The sequence below is a fragment of the Rissa tridactyla genome, chromosome 3, assembly GCF_028500815.1.
Source record: "Rissa tridactyla isolate bRisTri1 chromosome 3, bRisTri1.patW.cur.20221130, whole genome shotgun sequence".
Lineage (NCBI taxonomy): Eukaryota > Metazoa > Chordata > Aves > Charadriiformes > Laridae > Rissa > Rissa tridactyla.
This window is the reverse complement of record NC_071468.1, coordinates 55,572,547-55,591,560: the sequence shown is the minus strand read 5'-3', so window position 1 is coordinate 55,591,560 and position 19,014 is coordinate 55,572,547. Positions and strand designations below refer to the sequence as shown.

Genomic DNA, 19,014 nt, shown 5'->3' with positions numbered 1-19,014 from the left:
ATAACATTTCGTTATAATTCAAGCAAATCTTAAATGTATCAGAATAAGATAGGTTAAAGGGCTTAAAAAACCACATGTAAACTCATTAAAAGACTAAGAATTGTATAGTGCTTGCAAAGAGTTCTTAATTAAGAATTTTGCCAAAATAAATATTTGACACTTTAAAAAGAGATATAGGTGGTACCTTGAGCTTCAGAGAGTCTGTATCATAAGGACTTGGAGTAAAATCAGTGTGAACCCTGGCTCTTCCACAAAAAGGTCCTCTGTAAGGAGGCTCTTCATCATCACCATCTTCTGATTTCACGCTCTCCCTGTTGCTGGTTGAAGAATCTGTTGTGCTCACTGTCTGACCACCTGCGTGAGAGACATAGTATCAGTCCACAAAAAAGAATCTCTTTGTGAAGAGGGTTCAGAAACAAACGGAGGCAAGACAGAAAACGGGTTCTTCTACAAACCATGATAATCAAAGTTAAGAGCCCTTGTATGCTGCTATTTCTTATATTCACATGTGATAGGAGAGTTTATCTACTTTGCACTCCTGCTTTTCCAAATTTAGCTCCTCAATATTCAACTGAGAAGCTGTTTAGCTAGTGTCTCATCTATGGTACATCACAGAAGATGTCATCTTTCTGGGAAGTTTTGCCCACAAAAAAGCACAGTGGTGTAAGGAAGATAAGCTCTGAATCATCCATGAGGGTTCCAGAATCCCCCTCATGTCCAGGAATTTGGTTTTATGGCAACACTTTGTATTGCTATTACACAAACAAACAAACAAAAGGTGGATGATTTTCAGACCACACTTTCAGTTATTTAAAACCAGAGCTTTCTCTTCAGGTTTTTTTCCCCACCATGTTCTTGGTTTCTCATGGTCAGTAATTCATAGTGAAACAAGTTCACGCCATTTGTGTCCCACTTAAGCTCTGTTTTGTGTAGAGACAACCTCAACCAGAGAGGTTTTAAATAATATTCCTCTAACTAGTTAATGAGAGAACCTCAAGGTCTCTCTGGAGGCGGGGGTGGGAAGCCCATCAGGAAAAATCTAGTGTAAAGATAAGCCTGTTTACTACTGGCCAAGGACTGCAATTCTCACTCCAATCATTTATATTATAATAGCAGGACCCAGCAGACCCAGCCAGAAAGCAGGATTTCACTTTTCAGCGCTCTGTATAAATAAAAAGCAAAAAAGATCACCTCTGCACCGAAGAGCTTATGGTTCTTTGTGATCCCTTAATGACTAACCCACCAGCCTTTCTACTTTTTAACCACTGCTTCTGCTTTGACTTTCTCTGATTCTGCTTACTGTGGAGATCTCTGCTGCCTGAAGCCACAGAAATGGAACAACGCAATTACAAATGAACTTACTCATTGAGCTCTGACCGCTTAAGGAACTCCTCAGGCTCTCTACTGAGCCACCGGCTTTCAGCTTGGGTTTGTCCAGGGAGTCAGTGTCTGGTGGCGGTGACTGCGGAGAACCTGGCATGACCCCAGGGCTGGACTCCTGAAAGGGATTGAACCATTTCAGTCTGGTAAACGAACATAGGCACTGACAGCTAGCATTATAAGTAGAAAGAAACACTGCACAAAACTCCCAATTCAAAGATTTTAATGACACATGATATTTTTGCCAGCAGTACTTGCAAAACAGCTAACACCAAATTCAGCTTTATGAATTAGGATTTTGTACAAAGATGAATACAAACAAATCAGACAATGCACATGAGACATACAGCAATGTACATTTTCTTTTTCAGTAAATTGTTGATATCTTTGCTCATTTACCTTGAAGAAACAAAAAAAAATTAACCAGAAAATGCAGCCTGTGCACAGTATAAATATTCATAAAGATAAATGCATAAATATAAAAAGATTTTGCTACATGCACAATAGGTGAGGCAGTATCTCTTTTCATTCAGTCAAGCATTATAGGAAATCAAAAAAGGTCTTTCCTAAATTGAAATTCTGTCAGCCTCTGTGAAAGACAGTTAAAGCAAAGCAGCAAATACTTGTGGCCAGATAGCTTTTATTTTTTCTCTGAATGCAGAAAGAGATACTGGCACATGGTTTGAGTCATGATGCCAGAAAGGTACAAATATTCTAAAACTACTGTGCCAAGAAGTTTGAAAACAAAAGAGCTGTAGTTTGCATTCAAGAAGAGTTTTTGTGGAGACATGTGGTCATAAAACTTTTAGATGAAACCTATTATTTGCATGCTGCAGAATCATCAGAAAAAAAGTCATCCCAGCATATGACTTCAGAGGTCAAGTCAATCTTGGAGGGAGCTAGAGAGAAGAAGTATTGCTAACTCACTCTAAACTGATTTCTCAAAGCATCCGTTTCTTAGGCAGATTTACAGAGGGGCACTGTAAGGCCAGCTGAACACCAAAGCATCTTCTTATCAATATCAAATCCTGTTTGACCTTAAAATTTTTTAATTGTAAATTTAAATTAAATAACTGTAACTGTAGCACTGCCCCTGGTTATGAATAAGTACGGCTAATAGTCCTACAGGTAGGGGATTCTAATGTTGCAAAGCACTGCATACAACTGGTCACGTTTCTGCCTCTCTATGCTGACTCCAGATTTTGCAGTTTGGGGCTGTTAGTTTGAATGTTACAAACTGCTCCTTTTACAGGCAGTAACGCTTTGCAGTAATACGAAAAGGCAGATCCGGTGGGGCACCATTCCCTTTCCGTGTCTATTTCTCTACGGCTGCAAGCAGCGCCGGCGGCCAGGGACGAGGCCACTTGGGGGCGATGTGAGCCAGAGAGAGCTCTGCTCTCCAGGCGGCATTCTAAGCTATTACTCACACATTTCAAGTGGCAAGATTGCTTTTAAAAAAATGCCGAAGAATTTTTGACACTCCACCAAAGCGAGGAACCCAACGTATACCAAAAGAGAAAAAGACAGCAATTGTTCCTAGGCCACTGAAATTCAAAGCCCAATTTACAGCTAATGTACTTCAGGTTTGCCTTTAAGAATAAGCTATAAAAATCTGTAATGAAAGAATAATAGGAAAATCTTCTGTGGGATGCCCCTTTCTGACTACATTGTGCGTCTGTTTTAATGGGCTGCTGCAGAGGGCAAGCTATGATGGAGAAAAGATCTGTAATAGCAGAGAGGAACCGTGCACGTGAAGTTATGCTGGGAATTTAAACTAAGGTGTAAATTGCAGATTAAATATATTACTGTGACCCTGTGTCACAGACCGGTTCCTTTAATAAATAATGAAGATAGATAAAGAAATAGAAATACAGAGCGAGATGTGTAATGCTATCAGCCACAGGCTTCTGCTGATGAGCTACTTGAATGAAAATCTGAAAATGCATTTTCATGGTTTGGCATCTATAGGAAGCCATTTCACAGTGAGGGATTTTATAAGAACATATAAATAAGCCATACCACATAGTCTTGTTAGAAATTTCTTCAGAGATGCCTTGAAGCATGAAAATCAATATTGATTATCACTTCTACACTATTAAGCGGATTCCACTGCAGGCCTTACCTGCTCAGACAGAGCGCTGCTGTATTTTTTAGACATCCTTTTCTTCATGGTTTCTTTTACAGACTTCACCTTTTTGCCCAGAGATATACGGGAAGCAGAGGGTGATTTGATCACTTCTTTATAAACAAAGTCTCCTTCTTTGCCCTGCAAAATAAAACAGGGTTTAAGCCTATGAAATACAAGAGCCATTTCTTTCCTCAGTCAGCAGTCATTGCAGAGGTATCCAGGCAGACACAGGACGGCAGCATGGTGTCCTGTTTACTGCTCTAAATTCACTGTCGAGACCTTGTGCAAACCACAGTAGCAGTCCTCTCTCCTGTGCCTTACTCCTAAGGCCTGATTTGTAACCTTTACTGCAGGTACAACGCGTAGAGGTGGTGGAGTCTGTTAGGATGCCTTTATCCCTTTGAGATTCAGGTAAGTATTTGACCTGATAGAAAACTCCACAGTTTCAGGCTAAGCCTGTATGTCCTGACAGGACAGGACATACAACACTAGTTGTGGCTCATGTTGGTCAATGCTACATACAGTTTAGAAGGAGCAAAGGGATCTCTGAGATCCTAGCCAAATACATATCTGTGTGTATCTATATATATGGATACCTACATTTGACTACCCAAATTTACTTTTTATTTTCAGACAGGCACTCAGTTAACCTTTCATGATGACCATCCCTGTGGTTTTACTGTGGATTGTTTATAAAAACACACCAAAAATCCTACTAAATCCATCAACCACGGTAGAAGGTTACACTTGCACAGCTATTCTTAAGACACACAACAGGGTACTGCCGAACTAAATTAGCTGGTCCATATATAGTGGATAACAAAGGCCAGCTGCTTTGAACACATTTAACCTTTTCTAAACCAGCTTAAGATACCTAGCATTTACTTATGCCACAAGCACACACAGACAATCAACATGGATCAGCTGACATTTTGACAAACTTACTTGTATGACTCAGCCCTTATTCAGATTGTCCAGGCAGCATGTTAAACACAGTCTTTTCTTCTACAGTGTGTCAGGAACCACAGCAAGGCAGCTCTATCAAAGCTACTACCAGCACCCTCCGTTGGCAAGGGTGCCCCAAAAATCACAATGCAAAAAGGACCAAAATCTATTTGGCCAAGTAGGTTGACTACAGAATTTGGACTCTGACTTGGCTCAATAATCCTTCTGAGGACAATTTAGGTACATAAGATAAAAAAATCCTAAAATAAGCGTACATGATATTCTCCATAAAAGAATTATCTTTTTTTCCTAAATTTATGTATGTTTGCTACTTTACTAATTTTCTCCCAAGAAGTTTCTCTGAAATTCATCTGATACTTCATTTATGACAATTCTATATTTTTTCCTTTAGAAGTGGTTTGTGATTACAACTTCTGTGGTAACTTTTGGTCTTTTAGCAGAAATTCAGGACAGTTCTTTGCCTTATCTGTTTGGAAAAAACCCTTCCACTTGATGGACCTAAATGTTTTCAAGAAAAAAACCTTGATCTGCGTACATTACTCAGATGCGCTGCTTCTCTCCCACTACTGATGCTTGTAGGGAAAAACGTAACATCTAGATTTCACACTTTCTTACATCAAAAACAATATGAACAAAATATGCCAAAGCACCTACCTTTAAAGATAAACACTCTAAGTTTGGAAATTAACTTTTTTACTGTGTTGAAAATTGATGAATAAAATAACCACCCACAGTTTTAGCCAATTTAGGGATAATTTATGATGTTAAAAAAAAATAAACAGAAAAACAAAAACAACCCCCAAAACCACAGCTGACATAATAATATAATGCTGGCATATAAAATGTTTCACAATTCAGACTTGATTTAAGTGAACAGAGAAGTTAACAGAGCCAATGTTGAAACGGAAAAGAAAAACATATATGGGGCAAAAGGAAAAAATATGCTGGCAATTTCTTTTGATATAATGTTCTGGCTCATTTCTGTTCTGTTACTTTTGGCCACAGGCTGACCAACAGTAACACTGGGATCAACATGAGTAACATAAAATGGAATTAATTCTCAGGGGAGGTGGGCTGGTGTGTTGTTTTTTTTTAAACACAAAGAGCTCTGAGATCAATTGCGCAGCACCCAGCACAATGGGATCCTGGTCTACTCCAGAGCTCTTAGATACAATGAGAAAACAAATAATAAATCTCTTACATAATGACTTCCACCCAAATAACTTGCAGATCTTCAGCGAATGAAAGTTTGCCCCACCATTCCAAATTGTAAATATTTTTACCAAGAAAGTATAGTAATCGTATGTTTTGCCTGGGGTGATGCTCTGAGGAAGTCAGACATAAGAACAGCCCACAGATGTGCCCCCGGATCTGTGCTTTGATCATTTGTTCCTGCCTCTTTAACACATATGGTATATAAATACTTATACACACATGGATATGGGTGGATATGTTATTCTCAAAGCTAAGGAAGTCTGAGGTTAACAAAGATGCTCTGCTTTGTTGGATCCCCAAACTGTTATTACAGACCTAAATTACACTTCAGTCTATTATATATAACTCTATTGCACGTTTCATTTTATGCTATTTCAAGTCTGCCCCTTCTCGTCTTAAACTCACCATTTGGTCTGAACTGTTTCCAATATGAAGGGAACGATTTGTCAAGTCAAAGCCTCCAAAGCTACAGGTTCTCTGCAAAAAAACCAAATAATAATAAAGGATGGATACCATTCTATCACAATGATTAGCTCACTCAAAACATCTGTGATTTGGAGGACACCAGTGAAAACACAAATGTCTGTAAAAATGGAAACAAACAAACAAAAGGATGAGAGATTATAAATCAAGAAATCTGTTATAAAGCAATTTCAGTCATTTGCCTTTTCCAGGCACAACTCCTTGGCCTAAGGTCTGCTGTTGTTGAGTCATCTATTGCCTACCCTTCTTTATAAAAACAAAAAGGACTTTTTGATCTGAGGAAACTGTTGATCTTATGCATCAAGTTTTCCAGGGTGCTGGCAACACCATCTCAGCACTCACATCTGCCTTCATAAATAAGTCCACGGTAACACTGAAACAGAGAACCACCAATTTTTTAAAGCCTTGAATAACCTACCTTCTGGGAATAGCTGCACAGACTCCATTTCCACTGAAATACAGGGAAACACTAGAGGCCTTGTAGGGCAAGCCCTTGTTAAGAGGAGGGAAAAACCAGACAGCTATCCATAGGCATTGTGTCCCCAGAGACTCAGCAAGCCCTGATTCCAGATTAGGTATTTACCATCACACCTGTGGTGATACACAGAAGCTCTGCTACTTCTGGGAGAAAGTATGCTATGTTTACAGTGCCACAATCACCTAGTGGAGTGACTCAGTTTTGGCTGAAGGCACAGATACAGTTTATCATCATCATCCTGAATAAAAAAAGAAAATCAGCACTACGACACTGCCTCCCTCCCAAGAGCAGAGGGCAACCAAACTCAGTACAGTTGCATTTCCACAGCCAACCATTGTTTACCTGTGGCAGATGAGTCTCTGCTAAAGCTTTGCTATCACTTGAAAAAAGACCAGACATTTAGGGGGCTCAGAGGGAATCCAGCTTTTGCTTTGCAATTTGAACGGTAAAATCTTTGACTTTTTATTCGGCCACTGAACAACCAGATGCACAGTACTCAAGTACCTGGCCCTGCCCAAAGTCTCACAGGGCAATCCAGGGAAATGAAGGCATGGCAGCTATAATTTACTTGCACAGCTTCAACTCCAGGCTCTGAGTGTGGGTTGTGAGTCTATTATAAGTATTCTCTTCAGTGTTAGAGTTGAGGCAAACGGGAGGCAGAAGATCAACCAGTTGCAAACCATAAGTTCTTAGGGCCTGAACCACCCAAAAGAGTAACTCAAAGACACCTTAAGATTCAGCTAAGCATCGGATCAGACCTACAAAGGATTGCCTGATCAGTACCGTGAGTGCGTACATGGGAGTCAGTGAAGACCCCACCACCTGAGAACTACCAGTCTGCTTTGATACTCTATTAGGAAGAAGCAAGCTCTATAAACTGTGCCACTTAGTAAACAATTATATCAGTTCTATTAAAGTAAACATTCTTCCTGCCCTGTTCAGTGCTAATCAGCATACATATTAATAGCTTTTAAAAAGTTTTCTTTTCTAGCTCTTATGTTGGGTGCTGTGTACCCACAGTGCTTGGATGACAGTTTTTGTACCCACAAGAACTCTGCTAGAGCTCAAAGCCAGCTTTGACTAGGCCCCACACACATTAAAGAGTGCTGCGATGTAGATTTTTTTAAAGTGGGTTGTTTTTTTTTTTTTTTCCAGAAGGCAATGTGACTATGGCATAGCTTTTAAAAATTGTTTTTGGAAAACATTTGAGACCAACCACAAGTAATAAGATCAGTTTTTAAAGGACAGCACGTTTAGCTATGAGTAATGTCATCCTTCTGTGAAGAGTCCATTCTAACTAATCCTACAGTGCATGGTAATCCCAGCAACGAAGAGAGGACATCTGGAACTGCTCTAAGCAGACTTGTCTGTCAAACCAGCCAGAGCTCCTCCTAAAGCAGCCTTCTCAGAGACCAAAATGCGTGTTGGTTAAAAGCTTCCAAATAAATGTACCACGTTAACGATGCTTATTGTTTCATTATGGACCTCCCCACACATATAACATTTGACTTCTGCCTTCAGATTCCAATAGCAATCCTGGCAATACTGTACCAAACAAAAGGTCTGTGGATGAGGAGGGGGATATTCAATGGAATGGCCATGCAATCAAAAGTATTATCGTTTTGGGAGAAAAGAAGAACTGATGCGATTTGAAAATTTCATGCATGTCCAGGTCACTGAAACAAATATAAATGACAAAAATGAATGGCAAGCAAGACACAGTGACCAGAGTTCCACTGAATACATAGGCATTGCAATTTCCCTGAGGTTGCAGCGAACAAGCATTAAGTGTTTCTAGGAAGAAGGAGTGGCATTAGTTCAAGCTTGCCAGCTTTTTGCGGTTTCAGGAAGAAGTGTGTTGAAAAAGCTAGTATGAGCAGTGTGTCTCCACCATTTATCCCATTCAAATGAGGCTGGAGGAGCAGTTGACTGAGGACTTCCTCAACAACAACAAAATGCTATCCATTTCTCTGTTTGTATCTCTGTGAGTAAGCAAAAGTCAGTCCAGATGGTTTTCATAATGAAATTACTATCACGAGATTACTTATTAGAAGAACTGAAAAGCTTGTTTCTGTTATCTGTATTTAGAAAAACAGCTTTAGAGGGTATTTTTAATTATGGGGAATCTCTAGCACATATGAGTATCCTCTTTTGCCTGAGATACCGCTATTATTCAACCCACAAAGGGACGAGTAAGGTTTCTCTTATCATTGTAATATCCTTATGGGAAAACAATGTATTTTGAGTTCATGTCTATGAAAATAAACGGTATCCTGGGAGTGGCAGGGCAAGCAGTCAATGCAGAAGAAATAGTAAAGCTGCCAAGAGAATGTTCATGGTATCGGGTAGAAAAAAAGCTATCTATTTTGTGTCCAATGAGAAAAAAGTGAACCATTAAAGCCTGGTCACCTCCCACAGGTTATTCAAGGAGACCAAGGCTGTGACTCATATTGAGAATACCTCACATCCGAAGAAATGAAGCAGAGATCTCTGTAGTTCAGAGAGGAAAAATTAAAAAAAAAAAAAAAATAAAAAAAATCTGTAGTTCAAGAGGAAAAGCTGTTTCTACTGTATTTTTCACTGGAATATCTTGCTTAATGTTACAGGTTCACTGCTGTTTCCACCCACTGAAGTAGGCAGCATACTTACATTGACAACTAGACAACAGACTAGCTGGCTCAGCTTTGGAGATCTGGCTGTTCCCAAAGGCAAGTTCATAGGAAACTCAGCATCGTGGTTAAGGGAACTATCAAAACTGGGTCATATAATCAGGAAGCAGCTTTGGATCTCTCTGGAGTGCCCAAATCACTTAATTTCCGACTGTACAGCACAACTTTCTTTTTTGGCCACCCCTTGTTCCCTTTCCACAATGCTCTGAGGGAAGGTGCCACCTTTACCCCATGCTAGAAAGAAGGAGCAGTGGCCAGGGACAGAGCAGGAGGGCACTTCTGGTGGTGGTGAGCAGCGAGCAGGAATGTAGTGTCTACATAATGTAAAACTCCCTGTCTTTCTGCAGCTGTGTGTGTAACGGAGAACACAGAGCTGGGTGGGTGAACTGATGAGATGCAAACTGAGAAGGGGAGGGCCAATATGAGGCAATGACAGTAGGAGAGAAACAGAGCACAGTTGACTAAGGATGCTCTAATCATCTGAAAATTTTGTTCATCTCTTAGTATTCTTTTAAAATACTGACTCCGAAAGCATCACGAAGAACATATTTATAGCATCTCAAAGCTCCTCTGTTCGCCAGCGATCTCAACTTCTGCACTAGGTGAATTTAAAAATCAGCATTTTGTCATATTTGCTTTCTCTCACTGAGGTATTCTGTAAACATAGAAACTGCGCACTCAACAAAACTCTTCTCTGACAGGATTATATCAAGCTCTTCCCTTAGAGCTGAATTACAGTGCTTAAGAGTTTCTAACAGAAAGGAAAGCAGAAAGCACTGAATCTTAGTTAAAAGTACGAAGCGGAAAGTGTTGACTGCAACCTCACAGAAACTGGAAGACCACCTTCACGGCAACTCTTTGACTCACAGACTTTTGGTGGATTCGCAAGAGAACCCTTTTAGTACAGCGATCCACTGTAGCAGCCCATTTCCTCTTGGCCTCCTCATCCTCCTCCAGCAGGCATCTCCTCAGGTCCTGCTTGTCGGCCTTGCTCAGGGTCCTGTCAGTAACGGGACGCACCAGCTGTGAGAGGTTGAGGTGACTGTACAGGCTTCTCTCCACCACATAGGTAATATTGAACTCGCTGACAGAAGTGCGCCCTCGTAGCCTTCTGTTTGGGAAGCCACAACCTCCACCCCCTTTTGCTTTGTGCCGCAGTAATTGTAGGTCGCAAGTTGCGGTGGATGCTCCTTTCCTAGCAGGGCGCTGGCAAAGAAAAGCTCTGGAACAGGAATAGTTAGTATCCATTTTCTTCAATCGGATCTGCTTCCTTACACTCTGAATCTCCTCCAGGGACACCAGAAGATGGTGCTTGTGCCTGTTGCTGTCATAAAAGCAAATGCTTTCTGTACTTACCCCATGGCTCAGCGAGCCGAGGCTCTTCTTCATTTCCCCATCTGTCAAGGAGCGGCAAACTTTCTGGGTCTTCTCCTCTTCTGGGTAAGAGAAAAATGTCCCAAGTTTCTTGGGAGGCTTGATAAGGCCACGGCTGTCAGTTTTGCTGAAGGTCTTCACCAGCTTCCGGTTAGCTCCCCACGTATCAAGACTGCTGGATGAGGGAGAAGTAGTAAGTGAGTCCGAGTCATCCTCTGGTTGCTTTTCACAGGAGCTGTCAAAGTAGAACTGCTTCTTGTGAACTCCAGAGTAAAGTGCCGATCTGTCATCCAGTATAGGAGAGTTGTCAAGTGAGTGCTCTTCCACACCTAGAGGGGACAAAACCAGCACAATGCATGTCATCGTTCATAATTCTCTAAGATGTTTCCCTGTACAGCCTCATTGTATTTATTTATGATAAGACACACTTAAAATGGAAGAAAACTCTTCCTGATATAAGCAACCCAGAAGGTATTTGCAAGTGGAAAAACCTGAAGCAGTTCCTTCCATTTGTGAAGTGAGAGTTCTGGGATGAGTTAACAGTAGACAGATGACAGCATCCTTTAAGTAAACTCGTCATAATTTTAAGTTTCTCTCTTCCACCTGCAGCTAAGTAAGACCATAGATGCTCTCACTAAGAACCCCTTAAAAGCTGGAACTGGGATCTTCTGATTTCTCCTGATACTTGCATATGATGCTCAGCTCTAGAGAGATTACAATAGGTCAGAAGGATACACAGGTATTAAAAACCAAACAACTATCTCTCAGGTCCAGTTTTCCAATACCCAGTGCTGCTGCTGCTGCAGTAATCAGTATTTTTCCCAGAAAGTTATGGAGCTGAGCTCCAGGATGAAATGAAAAGTTTTGGGTTTTCAATGGGGGAAGGAGGTACCAATTTTAATCACGCAGAATTTACTTAAAACAGATGCAAAGAAAAATAAGTAGGTCAAATTGCGGGTGTGCCAGTTTCAACAGTGTCCTGGTAATGACAGAAACACTTGGTTTTCACCAAATACATATTTCACAGAAAAGGAAGAAGTTTTGCAATGAAAATACTGGAGGTGGGCAAACAGCCAGGTCTCCTTTTTGGAGTGCAGAGAAGGGAATAAAGGACCTGAAATTGCAATTCCTTTTCACATTTACCATTTAAGAAACTTTTCTCTGGCATTTTCTTCTGAGCAAAGTATAGGCTCAGGTATTAGATGGAGTAATAAGAAGAGAGTCAAACAAGAGCACACATCCTCCTCAGTCCTGCCTGACAAATTTCACAGCATAGGTATGTATCAGAAATGCACACAGAAATTTGACTATATTTATTTCCTGCCAAAATAAATTCCTTGCCTGACGCAACTTTGCCTTCACCTTTGATTGCTTCCACAGTTTTACAGCAGAGCTAAATTTGAACCATTACCAAAATACCTATGATTTACTAACAGGGGACATATTTCAAGATGAAAGAAGATTAGTTGCCATGTACAGGCTTCTTGTCTCACCTTCAGTTCACTCTGTTGGCAAAACATATTTGACGTATATTTGCTGAAACCTAAGCAAAACATATTTGACATATATTTGCTGAAACCTAATATGCTATTTTACCAAGCTCAAGCTCGCTGTGACAGTGAAGGAATAGTAGATCACATCTGACACACAACTTTCACTCTTGAGAACTTTTCTGAGGTAGGTCTGCAGACTGGAGTCTGATTTTGACACCACTTTCACTGAACTATCCAGCTTGCTCTTTTTCCCCTCTACTTCTCAATTTGAACAGAAAATAGACGTTCTCCTGGGACTGAATATGTGCTGATAAACAACTTTAGTCCACTGAGTAAATATGTTTTTAAACAGCTTGTAAAATATGCATTGTGTGTCAACACTGTAACAGATGTTATTTGGAGTGAGTCCATGACACAAAGCCATAATGACACAGATGTAGATGTGATTTGTTTTTAAATGCTATATAAGAATGGTGCCCAGGAATTAGGAAGCTTTCGTTATTTAGCTCACTAGGAGCAGACTAACACAAAATACACATGGATTCAGATATTGGCACATTCTAGTGAGTATCAGATCATCCAGATCTATATTTAGTGCGATAACAGAGTCAATAGTAGAAATGTGGGAGAAGGATCTGGGACTAGTGTACTTTTCTTTAAAAACTACAGGAACGTATGAGGGAAATTTGGCAAAGTTGCTCTTTGTGAAGAAATTTTTGAGGAGGAGTATGAAGAATCTTTCATCTGGGGAACCGCACGACAATTTTCAAACCAACCCTACTGTCATACTTTGTTAAAGGCTGTCGAACACTGATGAATTTATTGAAACTTTACTGATGTTACTCGATCAAATTTTAGAGCCAACTCCCCAAAACCTACCTATCTAAGATTTCACATTACTTCACATTCGTAACACAGATTCAAGTAACAGCAGCAAACAGCTCAAGAACTGATCCAGTCAACTGCAGGTAACTTGGAAGGACAGACAGCAATCCCCAAATCTGACCACAGTATTTTTTGTGATCTTGCAGAGCCCTCTGATATATCCAAATGGGAATACAGACCTACATTGTGAGATATGAGGACGGACAGCATTTATGAAGCACTTTCAATTTACCACATGAAAACTTGGGTGTGGGGAGAATTTACGAAAAGAAAAGCCATACTCCTAACATAGACCTGGCTACTGAAGATGCCTTCTACTTAAGTAGAAGTTATGCAGAAGTAATCCGTGTTGTTATTTAGCAATAACTGTTTTTGCTGCAGTTTCCCAAGAGCCAATCTACAAAGGAACTCCAGAGTGCTAGATAAAGTGCAAACTCAAAGTTTTAGACAATTTATTCAGAAAACCTGAAGTTAAAACAGAGAAGACAGGCAGGAGATGGAGAACGAAGGAAGCAGAGCAAATTTTTTTTGGAGATAATTGTTAATTCAGTGATTTTTCTGGGAGGGGCAGGGGTGGAAAACTGCGGAAAAAGAAACAACGTGGGAGGAATTGGGACACTTAACTGAAAGACTAAAGGTGAAAAGGAAGTAAGGAGGTGAAGCCCTGTAAAAGAGGGAATAGAGAGCAAAACAGTTAACATGCTGAAGAGAATGTCTGGTCAAACTGCAGGAAGGCGTCTGCATGCCCAGTGACCCCTGGGCTGCCTGCTCCTGCAGCTGCTCCCACCCCTGGAGCCTCCGGCTGATTGCTCCCTGCAGCTTTTCCCAGGTCCATAGGGAGGGAGGAAGGGGGTAGGAAAGGCCTTTCTGGGGTCCCTTCACCAGAGCAGGGGAAAAATAGCCCTGTTTTGTTTACCCTTTCTCATAAACCATGTTTTTGCTTCCAAGGTAACCCAGCTTTATGCTCACCCTATGAGGTGACAAAACCTTTTCAGGCTGAGACAGCTGCTCGGTCCAGAGCTCTAGACTGGCTCTGCCTTTCACGCCAGCCAGTAACACCACCATCACGCGGAAGAGAGGCAGGCTAGATCATAAATCTGCCAACAGCTTCCTGCCACATAGCCAAGAAGATGCACGCGTTCTCCTTAAATGCACTAGGAAGGAATCATAATACGGCTCAGCTCACTGCAAAGCAGAGGGGAACTGGCATACGATCCCGGGAAGGCCACTAACATAGAGGGGTGCCCACAATTCCAGTGAGGACTCAAGCAGGGCTGAGCCAGAGAGGCTCCTGAGGCTCATGCTCCGTTATTCTGAGTGCTCACACATGAATACAGGTCATCCGGAGTTAATTCTGCAGCATGTTCATGGCATTCCCAGGGGATCAACTCTGCTTCCCGTTTCCCCACCCTCCTCCTCCTCCCTTCTTTCCCCCTCTCCCCCTCTCTCTTGGCAGCAGGGCTCATTCAGGAGCCAAACTGCAAGCAGGCTCCCCCAGAAGTAGAGGAGTTAATATTACATGAGGCAGTTGCTATCCCACTAGAATGTCTGATAGAGTTGCTGTACTCTTGCCACAGGATGATGACATGTGGCACAACTGCATCACCAACCAGCACCTACCCTCTCAAAACTAGCGAGAAGCTTCACCTGTGTGCCGTCCCAGGCCTCAGAGGAGGGAGCAACATGGTGGTGGCTCTGCTTACCTCCTTGCTGAGCCTGTGGGGCAGCAGGCTGGGATTGGTCCGAGTCTCATTCCCTCCCCAGCATGGGGTATAAAACATAAACCAAGTTCTAATCTCTTAATGAGGGGCTCTACAGCGCTGCTCTGGGAATACCAGGAGATCAGCAGTAACCACATCCTAGAGGCTGTCACTTTCCTCCTTCCACAGGATCAAAATGCAATCACTTGGGTAAGGCATGCACCATAAACAAGGCAGTCTTTCCCACTGTCCTTTAAGAACACTCCACCCCTCCCTCCCCCAGCCCTCCACTTTCTGTCTCCTCTCAGTAGAAACACGTATTCACACACACAGTTTTAACCATATGCACATTGCTTTTTACCTTCTGTGCTGGGTTTTTTCATTTCTTCCACTCTTATGAGTTTCTTCCTGACTCTGCGAGTAGAATTCACCAGCTTGTGCAACCTCTTAAACTTCACCGACTCCTCTGTTTCATCATCGGATTGTTCTCTTGACTGGCAAAGAAACAAAGGGAATATTAATAAAGTAGTAGTTCCACGGCTTGATCCTTCAAGTCAAGTTAACCCAGCTCATCTGCTGCGCTGTGTCAATGCAGCTCTAACTGGTGCTATATTTTCAGCCCAGGTCAGACAACCATTTAAATTACTGAGGGTTTTCTTTTTTTTTTTTTCCTTTCTTTTTCTGAAAGCATGACATACCATTTTGATTTCTAAATCTGTGAAACGTAAGATCGTAGGCACTGAAATGCATTCCTGCCCTTGTCTTTCTTCCCATGCATTGTGTAATAACTACTTCCACGTCCTCTCTCAGTACGTTTCAGGCAGGGTTTTTTCCCAGGGCTCTTCTTACCATACCAGTTATGCTCCTGTGGTTTGGGTCAGTCACTGGTCTGTCTGGCATCTCAGAACTTGCTGTTTAAACCTGGTTATAAACAGCTTCTCCAAACTGAAGCTCTGTCATTGACGACTTTTCTTCCCTCCCCCCCCACCAGTCTTCCCAGAAAATCAAAAACAGCAGCACAAGAAAGGGACGGGAAGGAAAAGGAAGGAGGAGACCTCATCTGCCTCACTCACAAACTGCCACAGCTACAAAATATTCCTTTCCTCCTCCCTGCTCCCTACACTCCCCCTGAAGGCTCTCGAGGCTGGAATTAAGACGGACAGAGCATTCCTCCAGCACTGACCAAGGGAAAACTCTGACCTTTTCAGATATACAGTGCAGTCCATATTCCCCAGCATCCCGTTTCGTTTTGCATCTGATCCAGTATGCTCAGTTCCAGCTGTTTTCCCTCAAGTATCAAACATTACAGAGACAAAAAAAAATTCCCCTCTCTCCAGCAGCAGTGACACAACGAGCTGAAACAATCCATTCCTTGTGAACGAGAAGACGACTTCGATTTTCGAGCCAGATTCAACGTTCAATGTGCTACTTCCTCTGTTTTAATCAGTTCAGAATGTGGAAGGCAGCGGGGGGAAGGGAAGGGAAAGGGAGCGGAGAGGAGGCCGGCAGGGCTCTCCGGCTCAGCCAGGACAGCCCTGGCACTGTGCACTGCTGCACATTCCTGCGCAGGCTCCAGCTGGAGTGTGGTATGGATCATATACCTTACTTTGTTTTCACCCTCAGCCCCAGCCAATTCGCCGCATTCCTAACGGTCGGCTCTAAAAACCCTCATGCAACTTCCTGTCAGTGCAGCTATCTGGGCTTCCACAGCGCGCGCATCCTTTTTTCTCTTTCTCCTTAATTAAACTTTTAAAAAAAGAAAAAACGCAACAAATGCAAGCCAAAAGCCAAACCAAAAAAAAAAAACCAAACCATCTTCTCCTCTTCCCCAGCAATAATGCTGTCTGCTTATCCGGATGCTGAATAAAAGACAGGCCAAATATAAAAACGCTTCCTGGTTCTCTAATACTCTTAAATATCAGGATGTGGTAATAACAGTAGATGCCACAGGGCAGGACACCAGTTAGCAGTTGCAGGGGTACACTTTCAAAGGCACAAACAGCGCCTGAAGGAGCTGGGGCAGCTCTGAAAGCCTACCTCGCAGGAATGCACCTCTCAAGGCCACCAGAACCACACCAGAGCAAACTTCAGCCACTTTCTGCAAGGGCACTGTCAATTACTGATTTCCCACAAACTTTGTGTTACTCCAAAACAAGAAGAAATACCAAATGGACCACATATGGCAGCAGGAATTGCCATTCTACCAACCAAGAGCCACAGGGATGCATTTATTATGGGTAGAGGCTGGCTAGGTAACTAATAATCTTACTTCGGCAAAAATAGGGCTGTAAAAAGGAGTATCAGACTTGTTTATATCAAGATAAATTAAGCAGCAAGATGAACATTAATTCAGAGTTTATGACTGGGAAAACTTAGTGACACGTCAAACAACAAGACAGACATATTTAGATAAGACGACAAATGGAATATTGACCATAATCAAGAAGTTTAGTCAAGACTTCTTAGGCCATTAAGCACATCCTGGCAAGCAACCATCTTGCATGCTCTGCACTCAAGATATGTTTATTTTAAATGTAATTACTCTAAGTCATTGCTTTCCTTCATTACTTTTCATATATCCTTGGTTTGCAAGACTACTTTTTGTAAAACTGTGAGCTCTGTAAGACTAAGAGAAAGGCTCATACCTGATCCTCCTGCCCAAGATTTCATCAAAGAATAAACAACTAGTCTTACTTTTGCACCACTGGTATCTGAGAAAGAACTCTGTCCCCTCGGTGTTATGAAGACTCAACAACAAAAGCTTTTACAATGTCTGACATTTGCATTCATTACTACCGCTGCAAAATTCCCCCTGTACTCGGCACTCCCCCTGTACTCAGCACTGGTGACGCCCCACCTCGAGTACTGTGTTCAGTTTTGGGCCCCTCGCTACAAGAGGGGCATTGAGGTGTTGGAGCGTGTCCAGAGAAGGGCTACAAAGCTGGTGAGGGGTCTGGAGGACAAACCTTATGAGGAACGACTGAGGGAGCTGGGGTTGTTTAGCTTGGAGAAGAGGAGGCTGAGGGGAGACCTTATCACCCTCTACAACTACCTGAAAGGAGGTTGTAGAGAGATGGGGGCTGACCTCTTCTCCCTGGTGACAAGTGATAGGACGAGAGGAAATGGTTTCAAGTTATGTCAGGGGAGGTTTAGATTGGATATTAGGAAACATTTTTTCACTGAAAGGGTTATTAAACATTGGAATAGGCTGCCCAGGGAGGTGGTGGATTCACCATCCCTGGAGGTGTTTAAAAAAAGGGTAGATGGGGCACTTAGGGACATGGTTTAGAAGTGGCTTTTGTCAGGGTAGGCTAAAGGTTGGACTTGATGATCTTAAAGGTCCCTTCCAACCTCAGCAATTCTATGATTCTATAATTCTAAAAGTGAGTACCAAAATAGCCTCAGCACAAGGTACCAACATCAAACCTGAGTGGGTGGTACAGGGGGTCCCCATCACGCTTCAAAACAACTAAAATCCCATCATATCCAAGTGCCAGCCACGTTTTCCACGACGCTTCAAGACTGTCGGCACCCTTTGAGCCGGGGTCCTCTGCAGGCAGGGACAGACCGTTCCTAGTGCCGGTGCCAGGCCGAGAGAGGCGAGAACAGTTTGTGCGTAACAACAGGAGCCACCAGATAATGGGCTGACTGAAAACAAAGTCAGTCCCTCTCCAGCAGCCTATTTCCTATCATATCAGGTAGCATGTGGCATGGAAAATCTTCTGTAAAGGAAAAGGATGGCTAATAGATTTATGCAAAAAGGCCTAAAAATGTCGGTGACTATGCCAGTGGTACTGCTCAGGGAACTTTCTTGTCAAGTCATGCCAATTCCTTAAAAATAAAACCATTTTGAAAAAGGGTTACTTTTTATTCACTTCCTGGTTTTGAAACAATTTTTTTTAAAAAGGCCTTGAAATTATCAAAAGTTTCCATTTTGGCACATGGGAAACAGAGCTTAATTTTCCAGCTCAAGCAATGTTTTCTTTTACAGCTAATATTAAACAGAAAACAGAAATGTAAAGCATTCAGGCCTTTAGTGACATATTTGGAAATCACTGAACTTCGACGCTTTGACTTCCCCAACCCACTCTACCCTCCTGGCTTCCACAGTGACAGAATTGCTTTTTTTGGTGCCTGTCCCTGACTTCAGATGGGAAAATCACCCCAAACTCCCCAGTGCATGGCGGGCCGGGCAAAAGGCTTCCTGGGCAGCTCTAGCAGCCAGGCCTTGGCACTGGGCTTC

At 42.2% G+C, this 19,014-nt stretch overlaps 1 protein-coding gene across 8 annotated transcripts in view; it reads right to left on the bottom strand.

Annotated features, from left to right (window-relative positions):
- The window catches only part of SASH1 (SAM and SH3 domain containing 1), a 570,737-nt gene that overhangs the window by 16,732 nt on the left and 534,991 nt on the right, over positions 1-19,014 (bottom strand). For 4 of the 8 annotated variants that reach the window (XM_054194898.1, XM_054194899.1, XM_054194901.1 and 1 more), the window contains 6 exons: positions 15,133-15,265; positions 10,676-11,022; positions 6,095-6,166; positions 3,503-3,646; positions 1,363-1,498; positions 185-354 (listed from right to left, as the gene is read on the bottom strand). In XM_054194898.1, the coding sequence (XP_054050873.1) occupies positions 185-354; positions 1,363-1,498; positions 3,503-3,646; positions 6,095-6,166; positions 10,676-11,022; positions 15,133-15,265 (1,002 nt within the window). Of the gene's footprint in view, positions 1-184; positions 355-1,362; positions 1,499-3,502; positions 3,647-6,094; positions 6,167-10,675; positions 11,023-15,132; positions 15,266-15,469; positions 15,589-15,620; positions 15,926-15,971; positions 16,182-19,014 lie in introns of those variants that run through there. The other 4 variants (XM_054194906.1, XM_054194902.1, XM_054194905.1 and 1 more) reach the window with 4 other exon arrangements.